Raw genomic sequence first — 23,286 nt, 5'->3', positions numbered from 1 at the left:
TTCCACTTTTTTCTCGACATTTCCACTTTTTTCTCAACATTTCCACTTTTTTCTCGAAATTTTGACTTTTTTCTCGACATTTCCACTTTTTTCTCAACATTTCCACTTTTTTCTCAACATTTCGCCTTTGCCATTTGCCTTCATTCTAAGGCTTATACAAGACTTTTCATTTTTTTGCGGCTCCAGACATAATTGTTTTTTGTGTTTTTGGTCCAATATGGCTCTTTCAACATTTTGGGTTGCTGACCCCTGATCTAGCTATTACCAGGGTTTAGCAGAAGGAAGTAACCGACCACTATGGAGCTTCAAAACACAAAAGAGGGTCAAAAAAGAAATAACCAGTGGCTCGTTAGCGTGGGGCTGTAAGACGAACGAACAGAGCTTCTGTGTTGAGCAGGAGTCATCAGTCACTGGTGTGGGTAATCAGTGCAGCGAGGCAGGATGCAGATGACGTTAGAAAATGAGATAAAAACATAACTGAGAAAATGGTCAAGGACATCTCATCTACTGGCTTGTTTTATTGAGGAGCCCAGGGGTTTGAACACCTCACTGTACGTAACTCCAGTCCTGGTAGAATTGAAACAGTAAGCACCTAAACAATGAAACTTCAATTTAAAAAAAAACATTTTGCGCACTTTGCTGCATAGATAAAGTATAGGCAAGGGATTCTGGGAGTAAATGTAGTGAAGTACATGTGTTTCATGCACTTTTTTCTTTACCGACTGGTTTGAAATAAGTATGTTCAATCCTGAGGTCGGTCCCCCAGATGTTGATACTGGAAAGATGAGGCCTTTTATAATAAAGGCAGTGCTATAGTAATTGGAGTAGGGCTGGGCAATATATCGAATATACTCGATGTATCGCGGCTTCTAATCTGTGCGATGTACAAAATGACTATATCGTGAATATTCGAGTATACATTGTCATGCATTTGCTTTTAGCCGCGGGCATTACATTGCAGGCTTTTCTCACTCTTTCTCGTCTCGTATCTCCTTCTCAGAGACATAAAACAAGCGCACCTACTTACATACGTCAGTCACGTGCGTTTGACTAAGTTGTGATTTCCCCCCTTTTGCATGAAAGTTTAAAATTAGCATATATTAATGCAGTATGACCAAGAATGTTTTGATGTAGACATATAGAATCATCATACTGGTGTGATTATATGCATCAAAGTGTTAATTCAAGGCTAAGGCAAAATATCGAGATATATATCGTGTATCGTGACATGGCCTAAAAATATAGAGATATTAATAAAAGGCCATATTGCCCAGCCCTAAATTGGAGGATGCAAGACATAGACCTTTAACAAGTAAATCATATAAAATCTGATGGTGAGATCAGGAAAGGTTCACACTCACAAGTGTGAGCCTGCACAATATAAATGAAACTGAAGTTTATATTTATTCAAACAAGCAAAACAAAAACACCTTTAAAAGCTCATGTTTCTTTGCCGCTGTAAATCTCTTTCATCGCAGCAAAACCCCAAAATAAAGTTTAGTCTGCTATATTTATGCTCCAACTTTGGAAAAGTAATACACTTTGAGGATCAACAAAGAGAAAAAGAGAAGAGGATGGGGGGGAAAAGAAGGAATACTGTAAGTTAAATGCGCACAAGTGCAGCGAAGTGAAGGAGTGTAGTGAGTTTTCTTTTTTAAGGGTCTTCCAGATGACATGTTGCAGGTAAAGGTTCTGGGGAAACTGGCCCCTAATGAATGAGGGAGAATCACCTGAGGGAACAAGAGACATCAAAAGAAACCTTTCTCTTGCCTTCCTCTCCTCCCACACCCGCACTAACTGATGTCTCCGCTCTGCATTTGCACCATGTGTCTCATCTATTCACGTAATAGTTTCCCTCAAGTTATCTGTGGTAGGGATGGGCGGTATGGACTAAAAAATGTATCATGATAATTTCTGGCATTTATCCTAATAGCGATAAAAATTAAGATTAAAAAAATACCAATTCAACTCCACCTTTTTAACTATAAATCTATCACCACATTCAGTCTTTGGAGCTCCCAAAACACTGCTTTAAAAGATACTAAATGCTACTAAACTACACCAATTAAATTGAATTAATAAAAACCAATTAAATAAGTTACACCTGTACTGCAAAACTTTCTTTCTTTCTTTCTTTCTTTCTTTCTTTCTTTCTTTCTTTCTTTCTTTCTTTCTTTCTTTCTTTCTTTCAGGCCCATTTCTTTCTTTCTTTCTTTCTTTCTTTCTTTCTTTCTTTCTATCTTTCTTTCTTTCTTTCTATCTTTCTTTCTGGCCCATTTCTTTCTTTCTTTCTTTCTTTCTTTCTTTCTTTCTTTCTGGCCCATTTCTTTCTTTCTTTCTTTCTTTCTTTCTTTCTTTCTTTCTTTCTTTCTTTCTTTCTTTCTTTCTGGCCCATTTCTTTCTTTCTTTCTTTCTTTCTTTCTTTCTTTCTTTCTTTCTTTCTTTCTTTCTTTCTTTCTTTTTCTTTCTTCCTTCCTTCCATAAATCAGTTTTACACAAAAACGTCATCAACGAGAATTTATCGTTTTTACAGCGAGATGACAAATTCTTACCGTGGGGAATTTTTTTGACGGTAAATCGTGAACGGTGAAATATCGCCCATTCCTAATCCGTGGATAGTTTGACGTTCATACCAACATTATTTTTAAATCTAAACTAATCTCTCGTCTCCAGGAAAAAAAACAAGAAAACTTCACTTATTTAGTGATGTTGCCAGAGGGCATGTTCAGACAGAGCTGTCTGAGGGCCAACATCACATAGCCACGTTAACATCCTTGACCTGTAACAAACACACAACCCGCTGGGGGTTGAAGGGAGACAGCGCAGGAAGACAGAGACGGAGAGTATGCAGCAAAGCTGAAACATGCATCCTCCCATGGTTTATTGGGGCTGTTTCTAATGATCAAAGAGACCACTTACTTAGAGTGGATGTGTATGGGCGGAGAGGGATGTGGGAGGAGCGGCGCTGCTTAAAAGATTAATGCACTCTCACATAAACATGTGCATAGTTTCGGGATAAGTATGCGAAACTCTGAGACTAACAAGAAGGCAGTCTTAACACATTATGGTCTTAAAGGACAATAACTTTGTATTTTTAGCTGATGTGCTAATATCTACAGTGTGATGTGAAAATTCGGACACTACATTGGGTATTTGAAGGAGAGCCTAAATTCATCAACACAAAGGCACAACGTTAAGTATTCACTTTTTGTTTTATTTAGGAGCACATTGTTAAGGTTTTAAAGGCATTCGAGGTGTCTTGTATGGCACTTACAATGATCTCAGGCCATAATTAGCTCGTCAGGGTGATGGATCGTTCACTGTCATCATTAGCAAAAGTCAGGTCATGTAAAGTAAAAGCTTTACAAGTGAGCATGGTTGTTTTTCCCCACAGTCGGCTGCCTAGACAGAGCTTTGAGATTAAAAGAAGCAATGGCCACAAAGGAAGAGAAGGTTGTCAGAAGATAGCGAGGAGCTTTCAGGAAGGCATTTCCTCAGATCATTATGTAATTAGGAAATGGCAGTTAACAGTAACAGTGGGGTCTGCTACAAAATCTAGGCTGAGAGCTTTCCAAACAACTAAAATAAGACTGATTCTTTATGGTAACAATGTGGATAGGCTGAAGAAGGTGAATCAAAATTTAATTTGACTCACAATTAGTCAAAGTATGTTTGGAGAGAAAAAAATAAGCATTTTAATGAGAGACCTCTTCATTTTGCCAGAATCGAGCACACTTCCTTCAGCAGTCAGTGGCTGAAGGAAGCCAAACATGGATTCAATTAAGTTCCAGCAAATTCTTTACAGACAACACCATCTGTAAAGAAGGTGAATATGAAAATGGTGTGGCTAAACACGCCTAAACATCCTCTGCAAACTACGTCAAGATGTGCAAGCTGAATGTTTTCCCAAGGTTCTCACAGTCCCCTGGAAAAGAAAAAGTAACCAGAGCTCAAAAGTGCAGTTCACGCAGGATGGCCCGAGACGCTCAACAAAGCCAAAAAGCTTTGCAGGTAGAATAAGTCAAACAGCGCAAAACTGTTTTATAGTGTGTTCTCTGTGTTTCCCCTAGTGGTGGGTATTGGGAAGGACCTCACGATACGATACGCATCACGAATCGTGATGCAAATTATCGATTATTTCATTAATTGACAGTTGATAACCTTATCGATCGATCATCGATTAGTTGATAAGCGGCGTTTTTCCCCCATCTGAGATACAAACATAATTTTTTTTGCTTATATAAAATACAAAGGACATTTTAATGTATTCCTTAATCAAATATTTATTTGATACAAAAGTAACAAAAAGACATTTTTGTACCACAAGGAATATAATATAAAGTGCCCTTCAAGGCTATTAGTAGTAGCAGCAGCCATAATAGTGTCATTTGTGTCAAGCAAATTTTAAGTTCTAGTTACGTTTTAAGTTAGAGTTTTGGCAGTGTTCAAAATAAAATGATGAGACCTGCTGTATTGGAGCACATTTTCTTTTAGTTAAAACTGTAGCGGGGACAGATGTTTAGAGAAACCTATGTATGTACCGGGTGAAGGCTGATTTATGGTTCCGCGTTACAACAACGCAGAGCCTACGCCGTAGGCTACGGCGTAGGCTCTGCGTCGATTTAAGGCGGAACCATAATTCAGGCTTTAGGGCAGCATATCGGAGAACAACCAGAAGAATATAGAGTGGATTAAAAATCAAAGTTAAGCACTGAGCTACATGTGTCTCCCGTCTGGGCCATTGCAGACTCATTGCCTGAGCATGATATTACTAAAACCAAACATATCCGCCGTCTCTTTCTTCTAACTTTATGTGTGCGCCGCGGCGCGTTGTGTCGCATTAAATGTGGTCCGGGCGTAATACCAGCTGGTGAAATTAAACGAAAAAAAAAAAATAAATAAATAGATTAGTTGTAATCGTTAATTTTAATCGGGTAATTTCATAACGGCAATTAATCGAAAATCGATTAATTTTTAACATCCCTAATCACGATACTTGAGCCATGATACGATACAATATTGCGATATGCAATTATGCGATATATCCTGATTATCGCGATATTCTACATTGTTCACCGAAAAATTTAAAAATGCATTACACATCTTAAAATCCAAGTTGTATATATGTACATCAGATGATAGTGATAATGCATTGGACAGACTGAGTCAAAACAATGTAATTCAAACTTTCCATTTTAATATGCAACATATTTGCATGAAAAAACACACTGAAACACAATAAAAAGTGCAGTGTGCATTATTCTTAGATACAAAATGCTCAAAATAAAATGCAGTGTCTCACCCACACTGAAATTGAAATCACAAAAATACAGTGCAGCTAGGGGTGGGCAAAAATATTGATACGGCAATATATCGCGATACATACGTTGAATATCGATACCGTATCAGGAGACTATGTATCGCGATATATTGCCGTATCAATATTTTTGCCCACCCCTTTCCCCACATTTTATTATTACTCTCATTGTTTTCACACAAACACCATTTGACAAGTTCATATACCGAGCATGGCCACAGCAGGCCATCTTCTATATTTGTGATAACCAGCAGAGAACAAAGACCGAGTTGTCTTTATATCTGACAGCAAGGTTGAAATAGTGCACTTGTCACGTTTTGAGGGGGTCACCAGGTTGCTTGTTGGGTGCCTCAGATGTTCAGGGGTTGGTCTGTTTAAAGCTGGAGCACAGAGGGAACACACAAATGGAGGTAGCCTGTCACATGTGTGTGATTTCTGCTGTACCAGTGTTAACTGTCAAACAGAAATGGAACAGAGGGCTAAGAAAACAAACCAAACAGTTTTGTGTTTTCTGACAGTAAAACCCTGCAGCACAGACTCGCCATTCAATGCTCTTGTTTACTCACCATTTCTCCTGTCAGACTTAGTTTCACAAAGATAAGAAAGATACTTTTAACAGTTGTTCAGACTGATGGCAACATTAATATCTGTGCTGCAAGTGCAGATGGTATCATTTTGAATAGAAACACATAAACAGAACAATACAGACCCTCACACACCTTCTGTTGGCAGGAAGCTGCAGTATGAGAGGAGGAAGTGATTTTATTGGTTTAACAAGAGACTGCATAGATCTGCTGCTGGAGATACCACAAGATACCATATGATGAAATCATTTTTCTCTTTTGTTTAGTTTTCTTTATGAAAGCTTGATCATTTACTTCATCGACAGTCAACCCTCTCATCCCCAAAGTGACAAAGAAAATGAAATACGTGATAAGGGCGGGAAAACACATTTATCAGTGTTGTCGTCTCAGGAAGTAGAGGAAATGCATCCTCTGCCTAGTTATTGTGTTGGTAAACAAACCTGCATGTGCAATGGTATGCAGGTTCTGTCACCCGGTAAAAGCCAAAGAAGCAAATGCAGAAACAAAGTTTTTGTTATTTGGTGTTTGAAATCTGCAAAAAAAAAAAACATCAGGAGGTTGGTATCAGGTGCCAGCCCTGCACGAAAGAGATTTCGACTGGTAGAGAGAAAACAGGAACTGTTGTGGTAAATTTCATGTCAGGGTCACTGTGGCTTTTGTTGCTGTTGTAATGAGCTCATGCTGAGCATAAGCTACACAAATATTATTTAAATATGACATTACTGGCTGCTGTTCGGACAGTTTTCACAGGCTGTACTAAAAGCAAAACTCACTCTGTGAGATTAGGTAATTAAAAACAAAAAGACAGACAGTCTCTTTCATTATACTGGAAGTACGTGCTTTTGGGTTTTTATCCTGACTGCAGATATTTCCGCCAACACAGAGGTAAACTGTTCACCAAGTGTCCCTGCGAACCAGAGCGGGGAGTCTTCAGCAGCACTTAGACACACGAGACACGTAATCCAGTTGACATCAGACATCTAAAGCGTTGGACATCCAGATGTCTGAGGCCGTGAGCCAGTTTGAAGCTGAAGTGCTGTGATTATGATGGAAAATGTAGCCTTGGCACAGTTGGATTAAGCTTTCAACAGAGTATGCAGACTGATACTTTGCCCCTAAAAGATTAGCTTTGACGTCACAATAATTTGTCGACTGAGTCATCTTTTTTTTAACATGTTTCTTTATTGGGTAGTCCATGTAAATGATATTACACAATAAACATTTTTTTTAAAGGGTTCGACAGAATACCCCGTTTTATATTTTACCATACACACAAAAAAATAAATAAATAAATAAATAAGGACACAAAACTTAACATAACAAACACCCCAAAACACACACACTGCAAAATACGTAATTATAAACAGGTCCCAAAGTAAGTACCAATTACCAATCAAACTCTGGCTGAAGACAATAATAATAGGAAAAATAAAGTAATAAAATAAAATACAGGACACACAAAACAACAACAACAAAACAAAAAAAGATAAAAAAAATTTAAAAAATTTAAAAAACGAAATAAGATAAATAAATTAAAAAAATTAAATAAACTGACATAAGAGGAACCCTAAAAAAAAATTAGACATGGTTAGCGATATCAAACTTCCCTGTAATTAAATCAGATTAAATTAATCTTCCAAGGATGCCAAAGAATTAACAAAAGAAAGAATAGGTTCCCAAATATAAGAAAACTTATCAGAGCAACCCCTAATACCGTATTTAATTTTCTCTAAATATAAAAATGACATCAGGTCTTTCAACCAAGAATTGGGAGATGGAGGTTTTTGGTCCTTCCATTGAAGTAGAATACGTCTACGAGCTACAAGAGAGGAAAAAGCTATTATATTAATCATGAGTCATCTTTTATGCTTTAAAATCTTTATGCTTCCCTATGTTCATTGTCATTCTGCATCGAGATGCCTTATGTTTTGACCCTTTTGCATGAAACTGTTTAATTAAAACTACTGATATCTGGATTCTCTCTCAAGTCCTTATTGGTAATTTATCAGTTTCAGACTGAATATTCACCTAATTGGAAAGAACATTTTAAAAAGCGTTTAATACGTTTTCCCACAAGTGCCAAATTTTCCATCGCTGTTTTTCCAATGTTTGTTTGGGGATTAATAGTTCATTCATTGCAAGTTTTTTTTACCATCAAAAACATCAGAGCTGTTTCTTCATCCGGTTTCGGTTTAAGTTTCCTTGAAAGTATGAAGTGCCGTCTCATCTGCCATAGCTTAATCTGGCTGAACGCTATCTACAGTATTTCTCCAATCCATTTATACCCGCTTTTCCTGTTTTGGGTCACGGGGGTCTTCAAGAGCATATCCCAGTTCTCTGTGGGTGAAAAGCTGTGCTCCACCCTGGACAAATTACCGGTAGGTTATTTGTTCTCCCTAGAATATACCGTATTTTCTGGACTATAAGCCGCACCTGTATATAAGCCGCACCCACTTTTATTTTAAAAAAAAGATATGCAAGCCGCAGATATTTATGTTGTTAGATTAGATATTTACTACATGTACAGAACGATTTTGAACTGTAAATGATGTACATGTTTGTACCTAAATAGATCCTTTCCTAACGGTGTCTTTTAACACGACAGCAACTTTGCTGATTAAAACGGGACAGAACCAAGAGAAAATAACCGGTATTTATTTATCTATTTATCTGTTTGAAATCTGCTTCTACCTACTTCTATCTGCTAAAGAAGAAGTAGCGTATTCTTTTTTGCATTTATTTTGTCTTAGTTTTTATTCTAATTCCGGTTAGCACTCCCCCTAGCGGTGGAAGAAAAATCCACAGAATAGCCGCACCTTTGTATAAGCTGCATGGTTCAAAACCTATGAAATAAGTAGCGGCTTATAGTCCAGAAAATACGGTATATCAATCTCTGGGCAGGGGGGTGTGTTTCCTTTGAAAGGTGTTTGTGTCAGGGTTTGACATTCCCCCCAGTTGGTTTCTGTTTTGCCCCGCCTGTGTCCCATCTTCCCTGATTGTCTGCACCTGTGTCTCGTTATCCCCTGTGTATATCTGGTCTTGTCATTCCCTTGCTCCTTGTGGTTCCGTTCTGTCACGGTAGGTTAGATGAGGACCCAAACGCAGGAGAGAGAGTGGGAGGCTGGAGTTCAACAAAAAGGGTTTATTCCAAAGAAAAGGCAAGGACCAAAAACCAAAGCGCTGCTTAGCAAGATCAAAACACAAAAACAGGGATCAGAAAACTGGAGCAAAAACAAGCAGGGCACATGGAGGAAAACACAGTGGAACCACAAGGAGCAAGGGAATGACAAGACCAGATATACACAGGGGATAACGAGACACAGTGGCAGACAATCAGGGAAGATGGGACAGGGGGCAAAACAGAAACAAACTGGGGGGAATGCCAAACCCTGACAGTTTGTGAATAAGAGTAATTCTCGTGAAATGTCGCCCCGCAAGACTTCTTTTTATGAGAGTTACTCTCTTAGAATCTTGTCCTCTGAGACTTTTCTTCAAAACAAAGAAGACTTTGAAGAAGGACAAAAATGCCTTTAGTTTTGAACAAGTTATTGCGACTGCCGCTACTAGACTACTAGACTACTAGATGAAGGCTGCGGATAATCATTCAAATATGACCAACTACATCACATCCAGTGATATCGAAGAGGAGCAAATGTGGAAAGAGCATTTCCAGTCAAGGCTGAACGATTTTGGGAAATACTCTTATTGTGATTTTTTTTTCCCAATATTTCAATTTCATATGCTTTTTTTTTTCTTCAATAAAACCTAATGGATGATTTTAATACTAACACAATATTATATACATTTAGAAAACATTTTCTTCCAGGCTAGGCATCATTGTTTTAAGTCTTGCATATTTTAATGTATCCTGTAAATACAATATACAGACTAATAATAACAATATAACTAATTCTTTTTTAAACTAAGTTTTAACCAGATTACTTCAACACCACAAACCAACAGATCTACTACCTCAAAGACATAAAGTCTAAACTAACAAAACAATTAAGGTAATACGAATTTGAAATACTTCATTTTTTTGTATGTTTTTTTTTTTTAATCAGATTTCACAAAATATTCAATTTTCGGCCTGATTAAAACACAGTGAAATTGAATTATATAAGATGTTCCCAAATTGAATAATAAAAGAAACTGAACGTGTCCCCGAGTTAATTTAATCCACGTTGAGCAGTTTTAGTATTGTGGCTTCTGAACTGGTTCTGGTCTAAGAACTGGTTCTGGTCTAAGGCCTCGTTCCTCTAAAATATGGTGCAATGGTTCTTTGGTCTTGCCTTGATTCAGAAACCAGCTACAGTGTTAGCAGAGATGCCTCCTCCTCCATTTCAAAGTGGGACAGTTAAACTCACCAAAAGGTTCAAAGACATTAAAAACAGATCTGGTGGTGTTACTGGTTTAAACACCTCTTTTCAAGGGCAAGAAAATTACCAATATCTGTGAGACTGACGAGCGACAACATCTGTGACTCACGCGAACAAGAAAAAAAAGGTAAATCAGCATTGCGCTGTAGAATAGTAATAGTTTTAATCAGAGCTCCGAAAGTAAACTGTAGTATCCAATATCCCACCATAATGGCAAAATATCATTTTAATTATTCAAAACCAAAAATCTTGAGAAACATTTGTTATTTAGATGACTGTCTCCTGATGCAGCAGCGGTTATGCACCAGGGCTAATCCTACAGTATGGATGTGTTGTTACTCTTCTAGACAGTTTCAGCTGATTCAGTTTCAGACTGGTCCATCTATATCAGGGGTCGGCAACCCAAAATGTTGAAAGAGCCATATTGGACCAAAAACACAAAAAACAAATATGTCTGGAGCCGCAAAAAATGAAAAGTCTTGTATAAGCCATTGAAAGAAAGCAACACATGCTGCATGTATCTATATTAGCTATAACTGGGGGAAGATTTTTTTTTAAATTATGCACAAAAGTCGAAATGTCGAGAAAAAAGTCGAAATGTCAAGATTAATGTTGAAGTACAATCGAGACAAAAGTCGAAATGTCGAGAAAAAAGTCGAAATGACGAGAAAAAAGACAAAATCTTGAGAAAAAAGTCGAAATAATCGAGAAAAAAGTCAAAATTTCGAGAAAAAAGTCACAATGTCAAGAAAAAAGTCAAAATTTCAAGAAAAAAGTCAAAATATCGATATTAAAAAGGAAAGGAAAAATGAAGAAAAAAAAACAGAAAAAAGGAAAAAAGAAGAAAAAAAGAAAAAGGAAAAAAAAATAGAAAAAAAGGAAAAAAAAAGAAAAACAAATAAGAAAAAAAGGAAAAAAAAGTCAAACATTTTTGAAAAAGCTCCAGGGAGCCACTAGGGCGGCGCTAAAGAGCCGCATGTGGCTCTGGAGCCGCGGGTTGCCGACCCCTGATCTAGCCCATAGACTGTATAAAACAGTCTAGCCAGAGGCCGTTGTGAATAACGCGCAGCATGAAGAGTTGATGAAGTTGAGTCCTTGCTCGCGTCACATGACAACCCCATAATCGCTTATGTTGCAATGTTAAAATCGCATTTTATGATATTGCGATATTATTGCAAATGTGATTAATCGTCTGTCTTATCTCCATTACACTTTGGTGCTAAACTGGACTATCAACACATCTCAAGGAGCACCTTATGGAAGCGTAAAAGGGTTTCTGGGATATTTGAAAGTTTTTTCAAATTCCAGGTGTTTCCATTACATGTTTTTCTTTGCTGTAATTAGGTTTTACGCAACTCTTGTGGTAATGGATAGTCATTATGTGGCAGACAAGGACAATGATAGATTTACCTCCCGGCAAGTGTTAAACCTGAATGTTGTAAGGTTTTTTTTTTTATCTCTAACAAAGTCATGCAATCACACAAACGTTGTCTTCCATTAAAACATTTGGAGTTAAAACAACCCCAGGTCTATTAATAGATGGATGATAAATGCAAATCTTTGCTCGGACCAAAACAATGTGAATCAAAGCGGAATTGAGTTAGAACACAATATGTGTTTGCAGCAAAATGGCAATTCATGCACTTGGAGCAGACTTGCATCAAAATAAATGATTTTAAACTCTGACAAGAATTAAATGTAGATAGTGTAGATGGGGTCTCTACAGGAAAACCAAGGGCATTTTGTTGATCTTAATATAACTGTGTACAAGCCGACCCGACAATTTTGTGAACTATTATCAATAAAAGAAAAAAGAGGAGAGCTCATGGCCTCGTCTTGCACTTAACTGAATCGGTACTTTTATATGTATGGCAAAATAGGTCAGATTAATTAAGCCTTTGCTTGTGTCAGTGCTGCCTCTCTCTGCTTTGTTTGGTTTTACTTTTCTTTGGTAGTATTTTGGTTCTAGGCACAAAGTTGTTTGGATGTAAACTATAAGCATAAGTACGGTGGCCGAGACCCGCCATTGCGGAAAATAAAAGTAACGCTGCAAACAGAAACAAACGCCGCTGCAAATAAAATAAACGCTTTGCAAATAAAATAAACGCTGCAAACAAAAAGAAACGCTGCTGCAAATAAAATAAACGCTTTGCAAATAAAATAAATGCTGCAAACAAAAAGAAACGCTGCTGCAAATAAAAGAAACACTGCAAATAAAATAAAAAAACGTCGCAAATAAAAAAGCCACAACGGAAGTGAATTACCGGGGACTGTTTTTGCCGATGCACCGGTGTTGCACATTAAAAATTACACGTAGCGACGTTGAACACTAACCTTTTCACTTATTTTCTCGTTCGTTCTTCTTCTTATTCTTCGCTCTTCTTATTTCTTCCTTTTCACTTACCTGTTCGTCATCGTCTTCTCCTCTCACGTAAAAAACACCGGTGCATCAGCAAAAATAATTCACTTCTGTTGTGGCTTTTTTATTTGCGTTGTTTTTTTTTTTATTTGCAGCGGCATTTCTTTATATTTGCAGCGTTGCTTTTTTTTAACTGGCGTTTGTTTTTATTTTCAGCATTTATTTTATTTGCAAAGCGTTTATTTTATTTGCAGCGCCGTTTCTTTTTATTTGCAGCGTTTCTTTAATTTTCCGGCCACCGTACATAAGCCATACATGAGCTTGAGCAAGACAGCTATGGTAACAGGAAAACACAAACACCTGTTCAGGCATCCCAGCACCAATAAAATCAAACATGATTATTTAGCTGCCAGTGTTCTTGTGTTGCAGTCATGCTTGTCGCCACGGGGAGTCAAATATTTGGGTCTGAATCAACTCACTCATGATGGTGAAACTGTGGGTCTCCGCTCGTAAATTTCAAATCATACGCCTGCCTCCCGTTCAACGATGCATCTTTCTCTCATAACCTTGCATCAGGGAGCCGTTGCCTCACCTCAGGTGATCTGTACTGCTGGTGTGTTTGTGCCACGCTTGATAAAAGTTTCTGAAGGTCTCATTAATACCACAGGCAAGAAAGGAAAGCAGATTAAGCTATTGTATCAGTCTGACCTCAATTTATTTTTTAAAACAATTTTCCTTTTTTACTCTTAAGTGTCTGGCTTTTTTTCTTTTGTCAGTTGGCAGAAAATAAACCAGCAGCAATAATCTAATGGAGCAGATGCCTCTTTAAAGCAAGGATTTTCAGATGTTTCTGTCATTTTTAAAGATTTTGCTTGAAATCTTTACGTGATGCATCAAGGAAGCGAAGTGAAGATAGTTTTTCTTCAGTGTAAAGATAAATTGAAGTTCACACTCTTAGGATAAAAGGATGCTTTAATTTGTGCAAATGGTTTGTGAAGCCTCATTCTGGCACTAGCACAAGTTTCATCACAGAGGAAAAAAAACTAAATCCTCTACAAGTGGTGATGTAATCATAAAAAGTAAGTTCCCAGAACACTTAAGTAATGAGAACCATTTGCTCACCAAACGGCGTAGCTAATTAAATTTCCATGAACGTCATGCTATATTTTCCGAGGATTTATGGCTGTAAAAGGGTTTTACTGTAAATGAGGATGATACTCGTTTTCAGCAGCCGTTCTCAGTCTTTAGCACCCACTTCTCCATGAGCACCTTCTCCTCAAATCTGTTTTTCTTTTCCTTTTTTCTTTTTTTTGAATCAGCAGTGGAGGTCCTCCTTGGAGAGATGCCCTGTGACTCCCGATTCAGCCATGTGTTAAAGCACAGTTCAGTATTCACGTCTGCCGTATACTAATCCTTTCATTTGCTCCAGCTTCAGGCGGTCCTGTCAAAGAGGTGACTGTGTGGGGACTCAGACTGATACACAGAGATACATTTACGGATGCATGCAGCAACTCAAACATTGAAAAACACATTCCAACAAAAATATGTTTATACATCCATCCCTTCACATTTCCAAATACACTTGTATAGTGTTTCCTTTTTTTTTTCTTGCAGAAGGTACACAACCCATTCTGAATGTGTCAATTCTTGGTTTCAGACTGATTGAAACATCTAAACCAGGGGTCGGCAAGCCAAAATGTTGAAAGAGCCGTATTGGACCAAAAAGAAAAAAAAAAACAAATATGTCTGGAGCCGCAAAAAATTAAAAGTCTTGTATAAGCCTTAGAATGAAGGAAACACATGCTGCATGTTTCTATATTAGTTATAACTGGAGGAAGAGTTTTTTTTTCATTATCCACTTCGAAATGTCGAGAAAAATGTCGAGAATAAAGTTGAAATTTCGAGATTAATGTTGAAGTAAAATCTTGCGACAAAAATCGAAATGTCGAGAAAAAAGTCAAAATTTCAAGAAAAAAGTTGAAATATCGAGATTAAAAAGGAAAGGAAAAAGGAAGAAAGAAAGAGAAAAAGGAAAAAAGAAGAAAAAGAAGATTAAAAAAAGGAAAAAAAGAGTAAAAAAAAGGTCAAACATTTTTTAAAAAGCTCCAGGAGCCACTAGGGCGGCGCTAAAGAGCCGCATGCGGCTCTACAGCCGCGGGTTGCCGACCCCTGATCTAAACTGTCTCAAAAAGGGACAGCTAAATGCAATTTGTTTTTATCATAAATAGTTGGAATAGTGTGTAAAGTGTAAAAAAAAAAGCAAAAAAATAATGCAGTTACTTAAAAGTCGTAAACCCCCTAATGCACCAACATACCATCATCACGGATGTTGGCTTTAAACTGTATCCTGACAACAAACTGGGTAATTCTTACAGTTCAGCTTTTCTAATGTAAAAACACTAATTACTAAATTAACCATAAAACTGGTGGATCATCGAAGCTGGTTCATTCCCAGTGGAATAAAAATTTTTGAAAGCTCCTAAAAAGAAATAAAGATGTATACACCTCCTCCAAAGGAATGAAGAATTAAATGGAAAACTACTCAGTGTTTAGTCTTTTCATCCATAGCCAGCCCCATCTAATGCTGGTATGGAACAGACCATGATACCAAAATGCTTCAACAGGGGTGTAATTATTTTTAAAATAAATTATCTTTAAGAAAACATTAAGCATCTCAACAGATTTTGTGGTTAAAAAAAGTGAAATAAATAGTACAATAGAGATAAATCTAACAAACGTAAGTTGTTTTTAGTTTACCTGTAGCCAGGTGGGTAGTAACGAGTTACATTTAGTCCGTTACATTTACTTGAGTAAGTTTTGGGACATTTTGTACTTTTAGGAGTAGTTTTGAATCACTATACTTTTTACTTTTACTTGAGTAGATTTGTGAAGAAGAAACTGTTACTCTTACCCCGCTACATTAGGCTACGTTGAGCTGTTACTTTTCTTGTATCCCTTTTATCCGCGTACGCGTCAATCTCATGACATCACTGAGTGATTCTTTGGGAAAAATTTTTGTTTTTGCATGTTTTGTCACATATACACAGAGTTTCTATGAGTTCATGTTTGTTCTAGTTCTGCCTGGTTAAAAAAGAAAAGTACAAAGGCTTGAAATTTTGTGCTACTTGTGCTTAATTTCTTTTTTTATTCTGTTATTTTATTATTTATTTAAGTACATGAATTTACTCTAAGATTATTTTAATTTAAGCTATTTTTTATTAATTTTAATTTATTTTATTATTTTATTGATTTAATTTGCCTGGAGATGATTATTTTGTACTTTTGTCTGTTTGAATGGTTGTGTTAAAAAAATAAATCAGACGTTACTCAACAGTTACTCAGTACTTGAGTAGTTTTGTCACCAAGTACTTTTTTACTTTTACTCAAGTTATTATTTGGATGACTACTTTTTACTTCTACTTGAGTCATATTATTCTGAAGTAACAGTACTTTTACTTGAGTACAATTTTTGGCTACTCTACCCACCTCTGCCTGTAGAGCCGGTTTTAAAAGATAAACGTATGGATATGACCCAGTAACTCTGTCCTCCACCCACTGAATATGCACTCATGGTAACTAACAGTGTGATAACTACATTTTAGTGCATAAATGGCACCTCTGTGCACACTCCCTCTTGTTGTCACACACCAGTGACGACATTGCTGTCCAAGAGCTGGAGCCGAGAAGAAACGCTTATTTTGGCGAAGACACGTCAAGCCTTTGGCACCCTAAAACCAACATGCCAGAGTAGGCCTGAATTGTTACACTTTAGATGTCTTATTTGCAGAGGTGTCAAGTAACAAAGTACAAATACTTCGTTACCTTACTTAAGTAGAAATTTTGGTTATCTATACTTCACTGGAGTAATTATTTTTCAGACGACTTTTTACTTTTACTCCTTACATTTTCACGCAATTATCTGTACTTTTTACTCCTTACATTTTAAAAACAGCCTCGTTACTCTATTTCATTTCGGCCTTTAAAAAAAAACTATCCAGTTAAATTGCTCCATCCGGATAGAGTGAATTTGGTTGTGGTTGTTTCAGATGTTCTTGTCCAGTTTTGTTCTTACATCCGTTCCCTCAGATTCCTGCAACTAAACTTGGATGTACATTCCAATAAAGGTTAGGATAAATGATAACATGCCTCTGAAGTTTGACTTTTTGCACCATTACAATACTTATAGGCAACTAGTCATCATATCTCCTGCTCTCTGAAACACATGTTAATGCTCAATAGTACACATATATGGTTCTTTAATATATTTGCATTATACTAAGATGCATTCATTTTCAATGGCTTTTGTCCTTAATGGCTTTTTTTCCCCTTACCGGTACATTACTTTTACTTTTATACTTTACGTCGTTTTGAAACCAGTACTTTTATACTTTTACTTGAGTAAAAAACTTCTACAGGAGTATTTTTAAACTCTAGTATCTATACTTCTACCTGAGTAATGAATGTGAATACGTTTGACACCTCTGCCTGTAGAGCAGGTTTTGAAAGATAAACGTATGGATATGACCCAGTAACTCTGTCCTCCACCCACTGAATATGCACTCATGGTAACTAACAGTTTGATAACTACATTTTAGTGCATAAATGGCACCTCTGTGCACACTCCCTCTTGTTGTCACACACCAGTGACGACATTGCTGTCCAAGAGCTGGAGCCGAGAAGAAACGCTTATTTTGGCGAAGACACGTCAAGCCTTTGGCACCCTAAAACCAACATGCCAGAGTCAGAGCCGACTGGGAGATTTGCGAGGCCCTGTGCGAAATGGCCGGGGGGGGCCCTCGCGTGCTCGCTACGCTCATGCGCGCGAAATTTTGGGGTTTTTCGGGTCGGATCGGGTGTCTATATGCGCAATTTTAACTCTCCAATTAGCAAAATACTGGATACCTTCCCCTGCCTCATCATCATCTCTTGCCTCGACGCGGGGCCCCGCGGCTGCTTGAGACCTGGTCGGATAGGTGATTTTTGTAACAAATTTATCAAACGAGCCTTTCAGAGAGGCATTAAACTCTTCCATTTTCTTTAGTTTTTTTCTTTTTTCATCCCCTGATGGAAATTTCCTGAATTTATATCGTTCTCTCGACATTGTGTGACAGTTTGTTCCACACTCCACCCGTCTGGATCAGAGCAGCTTGTGTCTGCGCTTGGTCTGATCAGTTGTATTGAACAACAGACACGCGCATCATTGCACATATATTTATTGATATGCACAGACTAGTACACATTTAGGTCTGTAATGGAACGTGACTGTTGATATTTATAAGGGAAAAAACGAAAAAAAAACGAAAAAAAATAATTTTGAAAAAAAATAAAAATAAAAAGTAAACGGCCCATAGCGCGAGGCCCCTTGGGGCGCGAGGCCCCGTGCGGTCGCACGGTTTGCACACCCCTTGCGGCGGCCCTGGCCAGAGTTGGCCTGATTTGTTACACTTTAGATGTCTTATTTGTGAACAACATCTTAAAGACAAACTTTAAGAAAAACTCTCTCTTCTGCTTTCTGTCTCCCTTGTCAGGAAAACACCATGAAACACCAGCGCTGAGCAGGAGGATCTGTTTTCTCATTGAAATGCCACATTTTTCCCACATGCATCAGCCAGCGTCGGCCGGGCTCATGTGGCCGAACGTCCAGTCATTCCACGGCGCGCGCGGGCAGACGGGAGGACGACAATGTGGACTGACTGAGAGAGTCAGAGCAAACACAGACGGATGAGTCACGAGTGAGTGACAGATGATGTAACGATGTCTGAAACGGACTCCTTAAGCAGACCGTGATGTGAACTGGACCAAGAGAAAGTGTTTTTTAGTCACAGGCTTTTTCTTTCATTTATGCTTCCTCTGACAAAACAAGTTACACTCTGAGGCGGTTGAAAAGCAGAACAAATGACCTCACGTTGATAAGTAGCCTTGCCTCCTCGCTGGGTGATGGAACATAATCGCTTATGGGCTCTTATCGTCGAGTCTGGCCTGTGTGAGGTTACATGATATTTCCGTGTGCATGTGTGAGTTTGGATGCTTCATGCAGTGATGTTGCGACGTGGACTGCTAACCTGGGTGTCCCGCGTCGGGGGCATCCTGGTTTTCCTCTGCTGCTCCCTGTCCCTCCTCTACGTGATGACGTGCAGCCCGCCGCACTCTGACGACCTTCTGCTGAGTCGTGTTTTGCCCCATCCTGGATCCAACCACCCCAAACTAGGAGGTACGGGGCCGGTGATCGGTGCGGCGGCCGGTGGGACGGGAGGAGCCAGTGCCGCCGCCGCTGCCCAAAGCGGTGGTCCGCCGGGAGTCGGCAATTACCAGGCGCTCCTGCAAGAGCGCGAGGAGCAGCACCGCCTCTACATCTCCTCGTTGAAGAAGCAGATAGCTCAGCTGAAAGAGGACTTGCAGGAGCGCAGCCAGCAGCTGAAAAGCGTGCAGGAGAGCCTGAAAAGAGCCACGGGGCCGGGGGGGCCGGTGGAGGGGCAGGAACGGGGCACGGAATCACACGGAGCGGGACTCGGAGAAGTGCAAGGGTCCAAGAGCCAGCAATCTGACCTCCAGGACTTCCTGAAGGGTCAACTGTCGAAGGCCGAAGTGACGGCCGGCACCAGGTTGCCGAGCGAATACGCCGTGGTGCCCTTTGAGAGCTTCACCTTGCAAAAGGTGTTCCAACTGGAGATGGGGCTCACGCGGCATCCTGAGGAGAAGCCTGTGAGGAAGGACAAGAGAGATGAGTTGGCAGAGGTGCTGGAAATGGCCTTGCGCAGCCTGAACACGCCCTCGTCCCAGCAGGACGGCCAGGGTGCAGCAGAGAAGACTGAAACAAGAAAGATCTATGCGCCGTCGGACTTCATAGAAGGTGAGAACTGTTTCCCAGAAAATACGTTCATGTATTTAACTAATTAGATTTGGAAATGGTGACTTCTTGCACACAAACACACGCCTGGCATTTAAAAAGAAAGACTGTACGGTAGGGATGGGCGGTATGGACTAAAAAATGTATCACGATAATTTCTGGCATTTATCCCGATAACGATAAAAATGACGATAAAAAAAATACCAATTCAACTCCAACTTTTCAAATATAAATCTATATCGCTCTCAGATCCACCATGTTTGTTACACAAAAACGCCATCAACGGGAATTTATCTTTCTTTCTTTCTTTATTTCTTTCTTTCTTTCTTTCTTTCTTTCTTTCTTTCTTTCTTTCTTTCTTTCTTTCTTTCTTTCTTTCTGGCTCATTTCTTTCTTTCCTCCTTCCTTCTTCCCTTCCTCTTTTCTCCCTTCCTTCCTTCTTTCCTTGTTTTCTTCCTTCCTTCCTTCCTTCCTTCCTTCCTTCTTTCCTTCATTTCTTCCTTCTTTTTTCCCTTCCTTCCTTCTTTCCTCCTGCTCTCTCCTTCCTTCTTCCCCTCCTCTTTTCTCCCTTCCTTCCTTCCTTCCTAAATCAGCTTTACACAAAAACGTCATCAACGGGAATTTATCCTTTTTTCTTTCTTTCTTTCTTTCTTTCTTTCTTTCTTTCTTTCTTTCTTTCTTTCTTTCTTTCTTTCTTTCTTTCTTTCTTTCTTTCTTTCTTTCTTTCTTTCTTTCTTTCTGGCTCATTTCTTTCTTTCCTCTTTTCTCCCTTCCTTCCTCCTTTCCTTGTTTTCTCCCTTCCTTCTTCCCTTCCTCTTTTCTCCCTTCCTTCCTTCCTTCCTTCCTTCCTTCTTTCCTTGTTTCCTTCCTTCCTTCCTTCCTTCCTTCCTTCCTTCCTTCCTTCCTTCCTTCCTTCCTTCCTTCCTTCACGTACGTTGTGCGTGGATTTAACACAGAACTATAAATCAGCTTTACACAAAAACGTCATCAACGGGAATTTATAATTTTTACCGCGAGATGACAAATTCTTATCGTGAGGAATTTTTTTGACAGTATATCGTGAACGGTAAAATATCGCCCATTCCTACTGTACAGTGAGAATTAGCGTACCTGGCTAGTTTGTCAGACCACTTATTTGTTTTGTCCCACCGGGAAAAAAGCCCTTGTGGGAGTGAATGTGAGGGTGAGCAGGTATCTGTGTGTGTTTGTGGGCCGGTGATGACCTGTGCCTGCCCTGGTGTACTCTGATTACAGTTACCCCCTCCTTAGCAACCCTGAACTAGGTATAGAAAGTAAATGAATGAATATTTATTTAGTAGAGCCGAAAATTTGATTTGTTTTAATCCCAGTGACTAAGAGGAGTGTCTGCATCCAGTCATACTTAAAAAAAAAAAGATTAAATTCTTAGGCGTGTTTCACCATAAAGCAGATTTATAAAATATTATGTGTGCATGTGCATATATATATATATATATATATATATATATATATATTATACCCTTTATAATTCTGCCAAATAGGCATGCGTATGCACATTCCTTCCTTTGTGTGTACACATAGTTTTACACATGAAAGCACACAGTTTTATGCATATGTCCCACATAAAAGACTCCCCACCTTTATTTAGTCCTCTATACATTTTTTGCATGCTACAGCAGTACTTTTATACCATGTTTTTTTTCCACCTCCAACAAGATCATAGATAATTTACACAGAAAATCTCCTTAGTCATGTTATTTAACATAGGCTCATCTGAGGCGTTTATATGGGAAGTATTTCCTTGGTTGAAGTCTTTCAGCTCGTAAACTTGAGCTGATAGACTTGACATGACAAAAAAAGGATGATTTTTGTGTGTGATATTTAGTAAAAGAAAGGAAATGATACAGTAAGCTAGTTTCTCTGAATGCACCAAATGATACATACAACATAAACGTAATTATGGTGCAAAATCTTAGCTGTACTTACTATATCGTTTCTCCATTTGTCAACAGTATTCTACATCATTTCATCTTTCCTTTTGTCTCGTGTTACGTTTGTCCTTTTTCTTGTAATAAGCCATCCCTGAAAGGTCTGAAACACGTGCATTTGTGCGTAACTACAATCAGGATATCCTCCTAGTTTGTTTTGCTCCACTCCGACCAAAACGTCAGGAAATGAGCACAGCTGTTCCCTGTTCAAGTGGAGCATCTCTTCAAACGTGTGTGTGTGTGTGTGTGTGTGTGTGTGTGTGTGTGTGTGTGTGTGTGTGTGTGTGTGTGTGTGTGTGTGTGTGTGTGTGTGTGTGTGTGTGTGTGTGTGTGTGTGTGTGTGTGTGTGTGTGTGTGTGTGTGTGTGTGTGTGTGTGTGTTGGCGTGCGTGCGTGCGTGCGTGCGTGCGTGCGTGTGTGTGGGAACTACCTTGAATGTGTGTGAGTAGTTTGAGATTTTAAAGTGAGCAGTAGGGGCACCTGACTTGCAGGAAACGGTCCACAGTTACTTATGAACCTCGTGTATGGATATGAGCTTGTGTGCAGAGGTGTCAAAAGTATTCACATTCATTACTCAGGTAGAAGTATAGATACTAGAGTTTAAAAATACTCCTGTAGAAGTTGAAGTATCAACTCAAGTTTTTTACTCAAGTAAAAGTATAAAAGTACTGGTTTCAAAACTACTTAAAGTATAAAAGTAAAATTAATGTAAGGGGGAAAAAAAGTCATTAAGGACAAAAGCCATTGAAAATGAATGCATCTTAGTATAATGCAAATATATTAAAGAACCATATATGTGTACTATTGAGCATTAACATGTGTTTCAGAGAGCAGCAGATATGATGACTAGTTGCCTATAAGTATTGTAATGGTGCAAAAAGTCAAACTTCAGAGGCATGTTATCATTTATCCTAACCTTTATTGGAATGTACATCCAAGTTTAGTTGCAGGAATCTGAGGGAACGGATGTAAGAACAAAACTGGACAAGAACATCTGAAACAACCACAACCAAATTCACTCTATCCGGATGGAGCAATTTAACTGGATAGTTTTTATTTAAAAGCCGAAATGAAATAGAGTAACGAGGCTGTTTTTAAAATGTAAGGAGTAAAAAGTACAGATAATTGCGTGAAAATGTAAGGAGTAAAAGTAAAAAGTCGTCTGAAAAATAATTACTCCAGTGAAGTATAGATAACCAAAATTTCTACTTAAGTAAGGTAACAAAGTATTTGTACTTCGTTACTTGACACCTCTGCTTGTGTGTATATATATATATATACATATATATATATATATATATATATATATATATATATATATATATATATATATACATATATATATATATATATATATATATATATATATATGTGTGTGTGTAGGTGAACTTTTGCGATCTATGTTGTGTGACACATTTTTCTGCATCTTTGTGTCTTCACACATATTGTGACTTTTCTTTTCACTCGTACAGACTACAGTTGCCTCTTACTCAAATTTTCTCCTCAGTGAGCATGCATTTTATTTAATCTTGAATAAGTATTCATGATGACGACACTGGCGTTCCAGGGCTGCATTATCGGGCTCATGAGTCAAAGCTACAGTTTGGTTAAAAAAGTATTTGAAGAACATCAGGGTTTCTTTTATTAGTTTGTCTTTGTACACCACTGCAGTGGATTTAAGATAAACTATCAAGATTTGGTCAAAGTGTTGAAGTTCAGCTTTAATTGAGGCGGTTGGCTCTTCTTCGTCCATAATCGTCACCCTATCACGCTCAGCGAAGCAACTAGCCATCTGTATTAACCCAGCGTTGGCTTAGCACAACTGTCATATTTG

General features: G+C 38.4%; 1 protein-coding gene across 1 annotated transcript in view; it reads left to right on the top strand.

Moving 5' to 3' along the window:
- csgalnact1a (chondroitin sulfate N-acetylgalactosaminyltransferase 1a) overlaps positions 1 to 23,286 on the top strand; it is a 62,502-nt gene that overhangs the window by 4,568 nt on the left and 34,648 nt on the right. The window contains exon 2 of the mRNA XM_061733675.1: positions 18,168 to 19,489. Within this exon, the coding sequence (XP_061589659.1) occupies positions 18,664 to 19,489 (826 nt within the window). The 5' untranslated portion in view covers positions 18,168 to 18,663. The remainder of the gene's footprint in view (positions 1 to 18,167; positions 19,490 to 23,286) is intronic.

This window comes from Cololabis saira, chromosome 11 (genome assembly GCF_033807715.1).
Source record: "Cololabis saira isolate AMF1-May2022 chromosome 11, fColSai1.1, whole genome shotgun sequence".
In the NCBI taxonomy this organism is placed as follows: Eukaryota; Metazoa; Chordata; class Actinopteri; order Beloniformes; family Belonidae; genus Cololabis; species Cololabis saira.
Note: the sequence above shows the minus strand (reverse complement) of the source record. Positions and strands in the feature narration are given on the sequence as shown.